The sequence below is a fragment of the Oncorhynchus masou genome, chromosome 23 (genome assembly GCF_036934945.1).
Source record: "Oncorhynchus masou masou isolate Uvic2021 chromosome 23, UVic_Omas_1.1, whole genome shotgun sequence".
In the NCBI taxonomy this organism is placed as follows: domain Eukaryota; kingdom Metazoa; phylum Chordata; class Actinopteri; order Salmoniformes; family Salmonidae; genus Oncorhynchus; species Oncorhynchus masou.
In genome coordinates this window covers 16,148,777-16,163,218 of record NC_088234.1, presented here as the reverse complement: position 1 = coordinate 16,163,218, position 14,442 = coordinate 16,148,777, and the positions used below count along the sequence as shown (strand labels likewise).

The following is a 14,442-nucleotide window of genomic DNA, read 5'->3' as shown; positions in this document are numbered from 1 at the left end:
AATATGGGTATCTGGTAATAATGTTAAATGTTAACTTATTGGTGTGTTACATGTGGTAATACTAAACTCCCCTTAGGTCGAATTTTCAATTAGTCATGCGTTGATGTCAATGGGAATGGAAATTCTGATTAGGAGGAAGTTAAGATTTGCCCCTGACTGATCATTGGATAGATTTGATTGGGCAAGTTTGTTCACCAAACAATAAACACCACCGCTAATCTATTGATTTAATACCCACTGTCATGACTTGCCTCCTTCAACTAGGTTGCTGTGGTCAGAGAGACGTCGTAAATTCCTGAGGATCTCCTCATGGACACACAGTATAAGAGGCAGAGTACATTTTCATAGAGGACAAAGGAATTCCTTCCACCTCACAGAACTTGAGGTACGAACAAATGTCATGTTCCGGAGAAAGTATAAAAGATCGGTGAAGAATCCAGCTACGAACCTTTCCGTTTGTCACAACTTGGGGAAGCTCTTGGGAGACGGTGTGGCCAAATTACCATAACGCTGTTTATATAATAGCCTCAGACATGAGGTTTACATCTAATTGTTGTATAAGATGAATGCGTGAGTATGATACTGTTTGTATAATTGTGTAATATGATTTTGGACTGTTTAATGAAGAATAATACAATTCCCTTTTGATTTGAACTAAATCAGAGGACCCGCCATGAGCCCAGTTAGGGTCAGACATCCTGGGACAGCCTTTTCGGCCCTTCCGAATAAAACCCCCACTCGGGTTTTCGATCAGTAGACCAAGCTTACCTCAATTACGAGATGGCTAAAGGTTGCGGACCATGATCTCTCCATTTGGGGAGACAAAGGTTGTAGACCATTGCTGAATCTTTTAACCATACCACGTGGTTAAACTCTTAGACTATCGATACCGACAGAATAAGAACAAGTCTTTGATATTAATTACTAGTCTCCAGCTAGGAATTCGGTATCATTGAACGCGAAGAACGACAACCGCCGAGACATCCATTCTATAACGATATGACGATATGACGTTTGACCTCTGTCATTGCCAACAAAGGGTATATAACAAAGTATTGAGATAAACTTTTGTTATTTTCCACCATAATTTGCAAATAAATTCATTAAAAATCCTTCAATGTGATTTTCTGGATTTTTTTTCTAATTTTGTCTTGTCATAGTTGAAGTGTACCTATGATGAAAATTACAGGCCTCTCTCATCTTTTTAAGCGGGAGAACTTGCACAATTGGTGGCTGACTAAAAACTTTTTTTGCCCCACTGTATATATTAATTGCAATTGTTTCCGAATGAGTGAGCGTTCATGTGCAAGGGATTAGCATTTCAATTGTTATAATTATCTGTAGTGACTTCTTAGTTGACCCCCACTTCCCCTTTTGTTTAACAAGCCGCCATGCCAGTTTAGCCCACTAGGGCACATTCTCATTTCATGTAACAATATTTACCTTGTTTGTTTGTTTGTTTATGCATTTCTGTGAATGACTTAGTTAGTAATAAATAAATGATTTAAGACAATTGATGTATGGATGACTCATAGTGAAGACTGGGTTTGTGCAGATAACCAACAATTTACGACGTTTGGAATGAGACTATTGTGAGGTAAAGTAAATCATTCATTAATTCAAAGACTAATTGATCAGATAAAATATCTGAAAAGTCTTCAGTTAATGATAGTAAAGACACGACACCACTAACTCAGCTACTTTCTTCAATTTCCTTTCAAATATCTGCAGTTGTATGGTGTTTATAATCAACTGTCTAGAGTAGATCAAGGTACTTATGATGCTGTTCGAGGGGTCAATAATAAAGGTTACAACAGGGTTTAAATCTCTGGTTGTACCTCTCTCTCTCTCTCTTACACTCAATCAATTGTTATAGTAATCAATTGTTATTAATTGTAGATACAAATCACTATGATTGGCTTTAGCATTATATAATTACTCCTGGAATATTTGTCAGTTAATCAAGAAGTTCTCTCTCTTTCGCTCTCTCTTTCTCTCTCTGTAAAGCATGATGTGATGATAGATTGTGAAAGAGCCAGATGTGGGAGGGGCAAGTGTCTGATTCACCTGTTTTACTGTGTGTGTGTGTGTGTGTGTGTGTGTGTGTGTGTGTGTGTGTGTGTGTGTGTGTGTGTGTGTGTGTGTGTGTGTGTGTGTTTGTGTATCAACCTTATCTCTATGGCCAGGAGGTGTCATTCCACATTAACACTACATTACAAGATACATTACCTCATGTATGATAAGGTGTGGAGGGAGATGTTGAAAGATGAGGGAACACGACACACCCCCTTCCCTTTACTCTGCTACAGCGTGCTACTGCAAGCATGACAGATCAGTGAAAATACAGAGTTAGAGAGAAAGAGAGAGAGAGATAGAGAGGAAGAGGGATAGAGACAAAGAGGGATCAAGAGGAGAAAACACGTGGAGTGAAAGAGGAGTACTGAGAAAAGTAGGAAGAATATATACACCATCAAGACTAGAAGAAATGAAATAAAGGAAGTCTGTCCCTGCCTCTTCTCCATCTCTTTCTCTACCCCAGGATTAGGACTATTTGGTGAGTTTGTTTTCAGTCTTAACTCTCTTCCGTCCCCAACCTCCCTCCTGATTGTGGTCCGGTCAGTCAATGGAAATAGATAGTAAAATTAAGTACAGTAAAGTAATGTAATATAAAGTAAACTCTAGCAGGAGCTATCAGCATGCCCTCGGACAACAACGTATATAGAGGTGGTTTGATAGTCCTGGGGCAGTATGTATCCTATTAAGCCCATCAAAGTGCTGATTTGGGATCAGCTTGCCGTTCAGATCATAATAAATACAAATACATGGACAGACGGGGACCTGATCCTAGATCTACACTCCTACTCAGACATTTGATACACACATATCCTGGTGTGTACTTGACACCATATCAAACATGATAATTGTTGCAGAAAGTAGTACTGTTGTTATTTGACTGTTCGGTGGGTGCGACCAGCTGTTCTCAATGGAACATCATATGTGATAATGAGCCCAATAGCAACTCTATGAATCAGAGTCATATCCTCGCTCCTCACTTACTCTTCTCTCCCTTTCTCTCTAAGGTATGTATAATATGCTAGTGTGCGTAGGAGCTTTTCTACTGTTGTGCCCTAGAGCAGTCCTAACTTGTTTCTCTCTGTGAGTCTGGCCCGTTTGAGTGTGTCAGCTGTTGCTCTCAATGGTGGGGAAAATGATGCAGTGTTCTCTACACACAGTGTCCATTTAGCCGTGACCCCACTCTCTAAAAGGTTTCTCTCAGGGAGAGTTGGTATACACAAAACAACACACTTCCAATTCACAAGGTGTATAATACTGTCGTGTACATGTGTGAAAGAGGACAGATAAGCACTCTACAAATAGAGTTAGAGGACTCATCGTTGTATTTGTCCCATCATGGTGACTGTGACATGCAAAAACAGGCACACGAGCTAACTCTTAGTTCTACAGCACAATGCACATGTTTAGTCCTCTAGCTAACTCTATGGGACTACAGTACAATGCACAGGATGAGTCCTCTAGATAACTCTATGGGACTACAGTACAATGCACAGGATGAGTCCTCTAGATAACTCTATGGGACTACAGTACAATGCACATGATTAGTCCTCTAGCTAACTCCATGGGACTATAGTACAATGTACAGAAGTCTCCCTGAACTGTCTAATACTCTACAGATCCCTCACTACCTGTTACAGAGCCTAGCCAGCCGTGCACTTCTAAGCCATGCTTGATATTTAGTGCATAAATGACATTGTAGAAATGAATGAATTGACTCCCACACCATAGTACACACTCATAATCACTCAGAATGACAGCAGAATTACAATAAGAACTACTGTGAGGGAGCAAAGAGGTTCATTTGGGATGTGTGTGTGCACCTCTGAGTACTAGATTATAAGGATTGTTCTTTTACTGAGTAGCCTAGTGGTTCCAGTGTTGGGCCGGTAAATAAAAGGTTGCTTGTTTGAATCCCGAGCTGACGAGGTGAAAAATCTGTCAATGTGCCCTTGAGCAAGGCACTTAACCCTAATTGCTCCTGTATGTCGCTCTGCATAAGAGTGCCTGCTAAATTACCAACATTGTAAACAAGAATCTTTGAAATATTTTCGACGTGCGTTGAATTTCTGTCAAGTTATTACTTGATAAAACAAGGACATTAAGATTTACTTCGATATGTAATGTACTGTAATATTTGCATATAGCCCATGTATAGTATACAGTGTGTGTGTGTCCATGTGCACCAGGGGAGGCTGGTGTGAGGATATACTGTATAGGAGGACTGGCTCATTGTAATGGCTGGAATGGAATAAATGGAATGGGGTCAAACGTGTGGTTTCCATATGTGATGTGTTTGAAACCATTCCACCTATTTAGCTACAGCCATTAGCATGAGCTCATCCTCCCCAATTAAGGTGCCACCAACCTCCTGTGATGTGGACGCACGTGAGTTCATCATTATTATAGGTGTGAGTGCATGGTATAAGAGAAGCCTATACAATACCATATTTGCAAGGGAAACACAGGATAGATTAGATTGTCATGTTAAATATTAAACATACTCTCACACCATGGGCTTCTCCACACCAAACACTATGATATAGGATTGTCTGAAATAGCATCTTATTCCCAATAGGGCCAAAAGTAGTGCACTACAATAGGGTGTCATTTCGAAGGCAGACAGTGATTTGAAACAGTTCTCGGAGGGAGGTAGAATGATTTCTCTAACAAGCATTGTAGCTACAAGACTTAGTGTTTATTTTACCAGTCAAGTCTGGTCATGCTGGTTTGCAATTAGAAACCTGTTACAATTCCTCAACACACCTACACGTGGACTCCTCCCAGTGTTTCAGCCTCAGTGAAAATAAAAACACAGACTTTAGGAAGAAATAACACACAGGTTTCGAGGCATTTATGTCTGCTGCGTTGAAGTTTATTCAGGAACCTAAAAGATGTAGACATCCGAATAAAAGCTTTTGCAGAATTTGAAGTCAAGTAATGTAGAGTAGAAGGAGTGTGTGTGCATACACACACACTCACACACACACATGTACACACAAGTGTACACACACTCACACACACACATACACACAAGTGTACACGCACTCACACAAACCCACGCATGCACATACACACAGATACGCACACAAACACGCACGCACGCACACACACACGCACATACACGCACACACATACATACACACACACACACACGCACGCACACATGCTTGTACACACATGCTCGTACACACATGCTCGTACACACATGCTCGTACACACATGCTCGTACACACATGCACCACCCAGTTGCTACCCAACAGGGGAATGTATTCTCCATTAGCGAATCACTCACAGCTATCTGTTAATACCACATCTAAACCCATATTAATCCCAGGATGTTTGAATTTGTCCTGAAGGTATTCTCTCTCTCTCACGCCCTGACCGTGTCTCACCGATCTCCTCTTGTCTTCTCTGTTTATAAATCTACATGATCTTCTCTCCTCTATAATAGCTTCTCCCCTCTCGCTACATGATCTTCTCTCATCTGTCTAAATTATCTTCTCTCTTCTACATGATCTTCTCTCCTCTATAATAGCTTCTCCCCTCTCGCTACATGATCTTCTCTCATCTGTCTAAATTATCTTCTCTCTTCTACATGATCTTCTCTCCTCTATATTATCTTCTCTCCTCTATATTAGCTTCTCTCCTCTATATTATCTTCTCTCCTCTATATTAGCTTCTCTCCTCTATATTATCTTCTCTCCTCTATATTAGCTTCTCTCCTCTATATTATCTTCTCTCCTCTATATTAGCTTCTCTCCTCTATATTAGCTTCTCTCCTCTATATTATCTTCTCTCCTCTATATTAGCTTCTCTCCTCTATATTATCTTCTCTCCTCTATATTAGCTTCTCTCCTCTATATTATCTTCTCTCCTCTATATTAGCTTCTCTCCTCTATATTATCTTCTCTCATCTATATTAGCTTCTCTCCTCTATATTATCTTCTCTCCTCTATATTAGCTTCTCTCCTCTATATTATCTTCTCTCCTCTATATTAGCTTCTCTTTTCTGTCCACATTATCCTCTCCTCTGTCTACATTATCTTCTCTCCTCTGTCTTGTGTAGACGCACACTAGCATTACTGTCCATTAGGTGTATTAAATATGTTTGAGAGTGAGTGTGATAAATTCAGTCAGTCGCTGCCTGCACTCCAGTGGCATAATTGCAAGTCAAACATGTATATTTTAGGCAAGAGTTTCCCAAAGTGGGTCCTGGAGCACACCCTGGGTGCAGGTTTTGTTTTTTCCCCTAGCGCTACACAGCCGATTCACATGACCAACTCTTCATCAGGCTTTGATTATTTGAATCAGCTGTGTAGCGCTCGGGTAAAAAACAAAACCTGCACCCATGGGTGGGGGCTTGGGAAACCCTGGCCTAAGCTATACATGTTCGACTTGCAATTTGAACCCCCACAGTGTCTGAATGGATTATGGGACTGCATCCTCTTCAATGCAAACACGTCCTCTGTATCTTTACCACTTAAAGCCCTACGCTCACAGCCTCTCATACACCTAAGCTTGTTTCATACTCTATCAGACCTGCCTTCAAACATGATTTGAAATCTTTCAAATACTTTGAGCGTTTGGTCTACCATGCCTGGAGTGTCAAATGGGTGGGATTTGCAGTTTTAAGACTGTTCCATTGGGTTATTAAGCCAGGCAAGCTCAATCAAGCACAGATAAAGTATTGGAACCCAGGTCTGTATCCTATACCACCACTAACTATTCAACATTGCTGCTGATACAAGTTAGTGACACTTCTACCTCAGTGTTTTCATTGAACCTTTAACCTTTCTGTCCCTTGCAGATCAGTGCCATGGCCCACAACCAAACCATCCCCCAAATCATCCCTCCATCCCTCACAAAACCCCCCTTGTCCCTTTCTCCGTTCTCCTCCACTACGCCCCCCACCCTGTTTCTTTCAGCCTCCAACCACATCCTTAACACCACCATGTCTGCTTTCGCGACGAACCAAAGCATTGTGGGTAATACCACCTCCACAACTGTAGGGGCACTCATCCTGGGTCTGGTGTTTCTCCTTGGCGTCCCCGGCAACCTCTTCATCATCTGGAGTATCCTGGCACGCGCCCGCCGTCGCTCTGTCACCACCCTCCTCATCCTCAATCTGGCAGTGGCCGACGGCTCGCTCATGGCGCTCACGCCGTTCTTCATCGTGTACCTTGTGAAGAAGACATGGATTTTTGGCGATATCATGTGCAAGGTGGAGGCTCTTCTTTTTGTTGATTGCCACATTCCAGGCTGACTACACTGTAGACATCTGCCAGATCTCACAACGCCTGTATAGGTGTTTAACATATCTGCTTACCACATCATATGAAATAGCAATCTGATGCCCGACTGCGCAGTCGATGACATAGCACGCAACCATTGGTTGATGCAACGCAATGACTGCAATTTTGTCGGCCTGGAATGCAACCAATATGTAAATGTTCCAATGATGTCATTTTCTTCCCAGATGTTTGAAAACACCATTGACACTTGACATACAGTGATTACATTGTCATTGAATCCTTATCCTTTTGAAATGACAAGAAAAAGCCACTCTCTTCTTGTCTGGATCAGATACTCTTCTACCTGTGCCTGGCCAACATGTACGCCTCCATCCAACTGATCATGCTGATGAGCCTGCACAGGCTGGTGGCCGTGGTGTGGCCGCGGCGTGTTGCTGCCCTCGCTGGCCGGAAGGCAGTACTGCGGGGGGTGCTGGTACTGTGGATCCTGGTGCTGGTCTCATCCATCCCCGCGTTGCTGTTCAGGCACAAACTGACGGCCACGTACCCCAACGGGAGGAGCCGTATGGTGTGTGAGTCATTTCACAAGCAGCAGAGTCAAGTGAGTGACACTTACTAACTTATTTACCAACTGAATTCATTCCTTACTTTGCTAATTATCTTCACTCCTGGAGTGACTGACAGGGGAGGGGGAAAGAGCAACCAATCAAACCGTGAATGTATTTCAGGTGAGGGAACAAAAAAGTACAGACTTTACATGCAAGCTTTCTATCACCATAGTTACCTGTTTATTCACATTCTTATCTGTAGTCAGATCATCCATAAAAACATTGCAAGGTATGGAGTTTACAGTACATTTATTTTGTATACAGTCAGGCCCATAAATATTTGGACATTAACCAAGTTGTTATTATTTTAGCATGTCTACCACAGCATATTGGAGTTGAAGTTAAACAATGAATAGGAGCGGGAAGGTCAGACATTCAGCTTTAATGTGAGGGAATTTACATCCAAATTGGGTGAATGGTGTAGGAATTACAACACTTTTTATATGTGGTCTGACCCTTTTTAAGAGACCAAAAGTAATTGGACAATTCGCTGCTCAGCTTATCCATGGCCAAGTGTGTGTTATTCCCTCATTGGTTAATTTACAAGTAAGCATATGGAAGGTATAGAGTTGATTTCAAGTGTGACACTTGAATTTGGAATCTGTTGCTGTTCACCCTCAATAGGAAGTCAAAAGAACTGTCACTGCCAGTGAAGCAAGCCATCATTAGGCTGAAAAATCTAAACAAACCCACCAGAGAGATAACAAAAACATTAGGTGTGGCCAAATCAACTATTAGGTACATTAAAAATAAAGAACGCTCTGCCGAGCTCAGGAACATAAAACAACTGTGGTGGATGACAGAAGAATTCTTTCCCGGGTGAAGAAAAACCCTTCACAACAGTTGGCCAGATCATTAACACCCTCCAGGAAGCAGGGGTATCTGTGTCAATGTCAACAATGAAGAGAAGACTTCACCAGACTAAACACCAAACCTCAAATACATGAAAACCATATTAGAGTTTGCAAAAAAAAAAACACTAAAAAAGCCTATACAGTTCTGGAACAACATCCTATGGACAGATGAGACAAATATCAACTTGTACCAGAGTTCAGATTCAGCCAAATGCTTCAAAACTCATTGGACGGCGCTTCACAGTGCAGATGGACAATGACCCGAAGCATACTGCAAAAGCAACCCAATAGTTTTTTAAGGCAAAACAAAAGTGCAATGTTCTGCAATGGCCAAGTCAATCACCTGACCTGAATCCAATTGAGCATGCATTTCACTTGCTGAAGACAAAACGCCCTAAGAACAAGCAGGAACTGAAGACAGCTAAGGCTAAGGCTTGGCAGAGCATCACCAGGGAAGAAACCCAGCACCTGGTGATGTCTAGAGGTTCCAGAATTCAGGAAGTCATTGACCGCAAAGGATTTGCAACCACGTATTAAATCTCACTATTTAATTTATGATTTTGTTAGTTTGCCCAATTACTTTTGAGCCCCACTTACACTTAACGCACATCTTGATTGTTTCCTTTCAAATCCATGGTGGTGGCGTACAGAGCCAAAATGATGGAAGTTGTGTCACTGTCCAAATACTCATGGACCTGACTGTATGAAGTGTCACTAACGCTAACCGATCAAGGTGATCTCTATGCTGATACAGTACACGTCCCATTCTCTCAGCGCAGGTGGTGCTCCAGTACACGTTGGAGACGGTGCTGGGATTTGTAGTTCCTTACGGGTTGATTGTAGGCAGCTACATCTGCATCCTGCGGAGGATCAGACAAACCAGGTCCTCTGCTGTTTTACTATCTTCATTTGATTTCTGCCTTCATTTCATATTTGTCTTAGATGTATTGTTTTTATTTTCTCACTTTTTACAAGCCAGTGAAGTTGGGTGAAATCCTATTGTAGTTGTTGGCATTCATTATTATTTAGATTATTTAGTGAAAAAGTTGGAGAATGTAAAAGAAAATCCTAAATGATGGTAAGGCCCAGGAGGGGAATACATTGCATGCTACTAAAGGACCAAGGGCCAATCACTAGCAGGCAATGCCTGGCCAATTGGCCACATGGTAAAGCTATAACAAGTGATTGAGAAAGCAAACGTTTTAAAGGCCTTTCCCCTCACCCCGTGTGATCTAGAGTCCTGAAATCCGGTACATTTGCATCAAGGACCATTAAGGTCTGTCACGATTGATTTTCCACCATTTGGAATTCGGGGAAAAAACACTTACAACTCTGTATGAAAAAAAGTTTGATTTGATTTGACCAGGTTCAGGAGGAGGATCCACAGTGAGAAACTCATCCTAACCATCGTGGTCACCTTTGGAATCTTCTGGCTGCCCTACCATGTCATCAACATTGTGCAGGTAGTGTGTGCGTGCGTGTGTAGGGTGTTTTGTGTGTGTGCATGTCTGAGCTATAGCCAGGGCCTCACACTCCTAAACGGGGCTGAAACAGTAGGTCCCGCTGTAACTGGGCTGTCTGCTGTGATGAAATCTGTTCTCATAGATGAAATCTGTCCTTACAGGTTGCCGCCGCACTTTCTCCTCAAGATTCAGCTATAAAAGCAAGGTAGGCTTTCTGAAAAGTTTTTCCTAAATTTACTGTTTTGTAAGATCCTCACCTCATCACAGGTATCATTTGTAGTAGGCTAATCTGAAAACAAGACTCCCTAAATTTTATCAGCATATCGATTGCGCAACCAGGGGTGGAAAAACCTTGGATCACTGTTACTCTAACTTCCGCAACGCATATAAGGCCCTGCCCCACCCCCCTTTCGGAAAAGCTGACCACGACTCCATTTTGCTGATACCTGCCTACAGACAAAAACTAAAACAAGAAGCTCCCACGCTGAGGTCTGTCCAACGCTGGTCCGACCAAGCTGACTCCACATTCCAAGACTGCTTCCATCACGTGGACTGGGACATGTTTCGTATTGCGTCAGATAACAACATTGACGAATATGCTGATTCGGTGTGCGAGTTCATTAGAACGTGCGTTGAAGATGTCGTTCCCATAGCAACGATTAAAACATTCCCTAACCAGAAACCGTGGATTAATGGCAGCATTCGCGTGAAACTAAAAGCGCAAACCACTGCTTTTAATCAGGGCAAGGTGTTTGGTAACATGACCGAGTACAAACAGTGCAGCTATTCCCTCCGCAAGGCTATCAAACAAGCTAAGCGTCAGTACAGAGACAAAGTAGAATCTCAATTCAACGGCTCAGACACAAGAGGCATGTGGCAGGGTCTACAGTCAATCACGGACTACAGGAAGAAATCCAGCCCAGTCACGGACCAGGATGTCTTGCTCCCAGTCAGACTAAATAACTTTTTGCCCGCTTTGAGGACAATACAGTGCCACTGACACGGCCTGCAACGGAAACATGCGGTCTATCCTTCACTGCAGCCGAGGTGAGTAAAACATTTAAACGTGTTAACCCTCGCAAGGCTGCAGGCCCAGACGGCATCCCCAGCCGCGCCCTCAGAGCATGCGCAGACCAGCTGGCTGGTGTGTTTACGGACATATTCAATCAATCCCTATACCAGTCTGCTGTTCCCACATGCTTCAAGAGGGCCACCATTGTTCCTGTTCCCAAGAAAGCTAAGGTAACTGAGCTAAACGACTACCGCCCCGTAGCACTCACTTCCGTCATCATGAAGTGCGTTGAGAGACTAGTCAAGGACCATATCACCTCCACCCTACCTGACACCCTAGACCCACTCCAATTTGCTTACTGCCCAAATAGGTCCACAGACGATGCAATCTCAACCACACTGCACACTGCCCTAACCCATCTGGACAAGAGGAATACCTATGTGAGAATGCTGTTCATCGACTACAGCTCGGCATTCAACACCATAGTACCCTCCAAGCTCATCATCAAGCTCGAGACCCTGGGTCTCGACCCCGCCCTGTGCAACTGGGTACTGGACTTCCTGACGGGCCGCCCCCAGGTGGTGAGGGTAGGTAACAACATCTCCTCCCCGCTGATCCTCAACACTGGGGCCCCACAAGGGTGCATTCTGAGCCCTCTCCTGTACTCCCTGTTCACCCACAACTGCGTGGCCACGCACGCCTCCAACTCAATCATCAAGTTTGCGGACGACACAACAGTGGTAGGCTTGATTACCAACAACGACGAGACGGCCTACAGGGAGGAGGTGAGGGCCCTCGGAGTGTGGTGTCATGAAAATAACCTCACACTCAACGTCAACAAAACTAAGGAGATCATTGTGGACTTCAGGAAACAGCAGAGGGAACGCCCCCCTATCCACATCGATGGAACAGTAGTGGAGAGAGTAGCAAGTTTTAAGTTCCTCGGCATACACATCACAGACAAACTGAATTGGTCCACTCACACAGACAGCATCGTGAAGAAGGCGCAGCAGCGCCTCTTCAACCTCAGGAGGCTGAAGAAATTCGGCTTGTCACCAAAAGCACTCACAAACTTCTACAGATGCACAATCGAGAGCATCCTGGTCGGCTGTATCACCGCCTGGTACGGCAACTGCTCCGCCCTCAACCGTAAGGCTCTCCAGAGGGTAGTGAGGTCTGCACAACGCATCACCGGGGGCAAACTACCTGCCCTCCAGGACACCTACACCACCCGATGTTACAGGAAGGCCATAAAGATCATCAAGGACATCAACCACCCGAGCCACTGCCTGTTCACCCCGCTATCATCCAGAAGGCGAGGCCAGTACAGGTGCATCAAAGCTGGGACCGAGAGACTGAAAAACAGCTTCTATCTCAAGGCCATCAGACTGTTAAACAGCCACCACTAACATTGAGTGGCTGCTGCCAACACACTGACACTGACTCAACTCCAGCCACTTTAATAATGGGAATTGATGGGAAATGATGTAAATATATCACTAGCCACTTTAAACAATGCTACCTTATATAATGTTACTTACCCTACATTATTCATCTCATATGCATACGTATATACTGTACTCTATATCATCGACTGCATCCTTATGTAATACATGTATCACTAGCCACTTTAACTATGCCACTTTGTTTACATACTCATCTCATATGTATACACTGTACTCGATACCATCTACTGTATCTTGCCTATGCTGCTATGTACCATCACTCATTCATATATCCTTATGTACATATTCTTTATCCCCTTACACCGTGTATAAGACAGAAGTTTAGGAATTGTTAGTTAGATTACTTGTTGGTTATTACTGCATTGTCGGAACTAGAAGCACAAGCATCTGCTAACCATGTGTATGTGACAAATAAAATTTGATTTGATTTAGTGTATTGTTATCAAATCCCTAACTACATTTTAATAAAAAACAATGAACAACCATCTTTTTTGCTGTTTTCATATCTCCTCTTCCTCCAGACTGGACCCTATCTGGCAGTCCTGCCGTGCGGTCACATCAGCCCTGGCATTCATCAGCAGCTGTGCCAACCCGGTCCTCTACACCTTCGCCGGCAAGTCCTATATCCGGCGGGAAGGCTTTGCCTTCATGGCCCGTCTGTTCGAGGGCACTGCACTGGACTCTGGGACCAGGAAGAACCGACAGAACAGCCAGAACAGCCGAGAGAGAGACAGGGATGCAGAGGGGCTGAAAGGAAAGGAAGGAGAGCTAGAATCCACGACCAGCGCCAATGTTGTGAGCCCCATCTGTGTGAAACCTGTGAATAATGGCAAATAGTGACCCTCTGGGCTGGTAGTTGGACGCTATGGTGACGGAAGCTATTTTGATGGGAAAACACTGCCTAAGACTGGTTTCCTGCAGTTTGCTCGGCGGCCACTCGATGTAAGTGTTTCCTCATGGGTCATGACTGACTTACTGACTGAACCATATCTCTGTTTTTAGAGGTGGTGCTTCAAGCTCAGCAGGTGAGGGGGGTGAATTTTATAAGTGATCTTACCGGGATGTCTTGTCTGCCTCTCTTTCTATATTTGTGTGTGTGTGTGTGTGTGTGTGTGTGTGTGTGTGTGTGTGTGTGTGTGTGTGTGTGTGTGTGTGTGTGTGTGTGTGTGGTGTTCTGCTGTAAGTACAGTAAAAAGAGCACTGTAATATTTTCCTACTTCTTTTTGCTTCATATATTTTCTCAAAAGCATGAAGACATGTTGCCATGTTGGGCCAGATCAAGAAAATAAAACACAATTTTCTCAGATTAGATTTGACTGCCATCCATTGATTAGGAAACTCTTAAAGGGAGAAGAAGACAACTCACAGAAGAGTCATGACTGGCTGGCAGGCAATAGCATGCAGGTCCTTCACAGTCTGTCCAGTCATTTATTTACCTTCAGACCATTCTTTTCCCTCTTTCTCCTCCCCCTCTCTTTCTCCTGGAACCACTCTCCTCTCTTTTACCTCTTCGTCCAGCTCCTCAACTCCTCCGTTCTCCTCTTTCTCTCTCCCGCTCCCATCATGCTGGTCTGCTGCTGGGTGTGTACAACCTCCAGCAGCTGTGCCCCCCCCCCCCCCTCTGAGCCTGCCATGGCGTAGAGCAGAGGGTTGACAGCACTGCTGAGATAAGCTACAGCTGTGACCACCGCTCTGGCCCTCAGACAGAACC

General features: G+C 43.7%; 1 protein-coding gene across 1 annotated transcript; it reads left to right on the top strand.

Annotated features, from left to right (window-relative positions):
• Positions 1-2,212: 2,212 nt before the first annotated feature.
• LOC135510425 (leukotriene B4 receptor 1-like) lies at positions 2,213-14,037 on the top strand. The gene is made up of 7 exons (XM_064931330.1): positions 2,213-2,554; positions 6,884-7,297; positions 7,660-7,929; positions 9,570-9,673; positions 10,157-10,253; positions 10,415-10,458; positions 13,253-14,037. Exons 2-7 carry the CDS (start codon positions 6,893-6,895, stop codon positions 13,566-13,568), a joined length of 1,236 nt encoding a protein of 411 aa, XP_064787402.1. The 5' UTR covers positions 2,213-2,554; positions 6,884-6,892; the 3' UTR covers positions 13,569-14,037.
• Positions 14,038-14,442: the final 405 nt, after the last annotated feature.

Coding starts and splice junctions, on each gene's coding strand:
- LOC135510425 (XM_064931330.1), top strand. CDS start 6,893: ATGGCCCACAACCAAACCATCCCCCAAATCATCCCTCCATCCCTCACA. Junction 7,298..7,659: donor TTGGCGATATCATGTGCAAG/GTGGAGGCTCTT, acceptor TGTCTGGATCAG/ATACTCTTCTACCTGTGCCT. Junction 10,254..10,414: donor ATGTCATCAACATTGTGCAG/GTAGTGTGTGCG, acceptor CTGTCCTTACAG/GTTGCCGCCGCACTTTCTCC.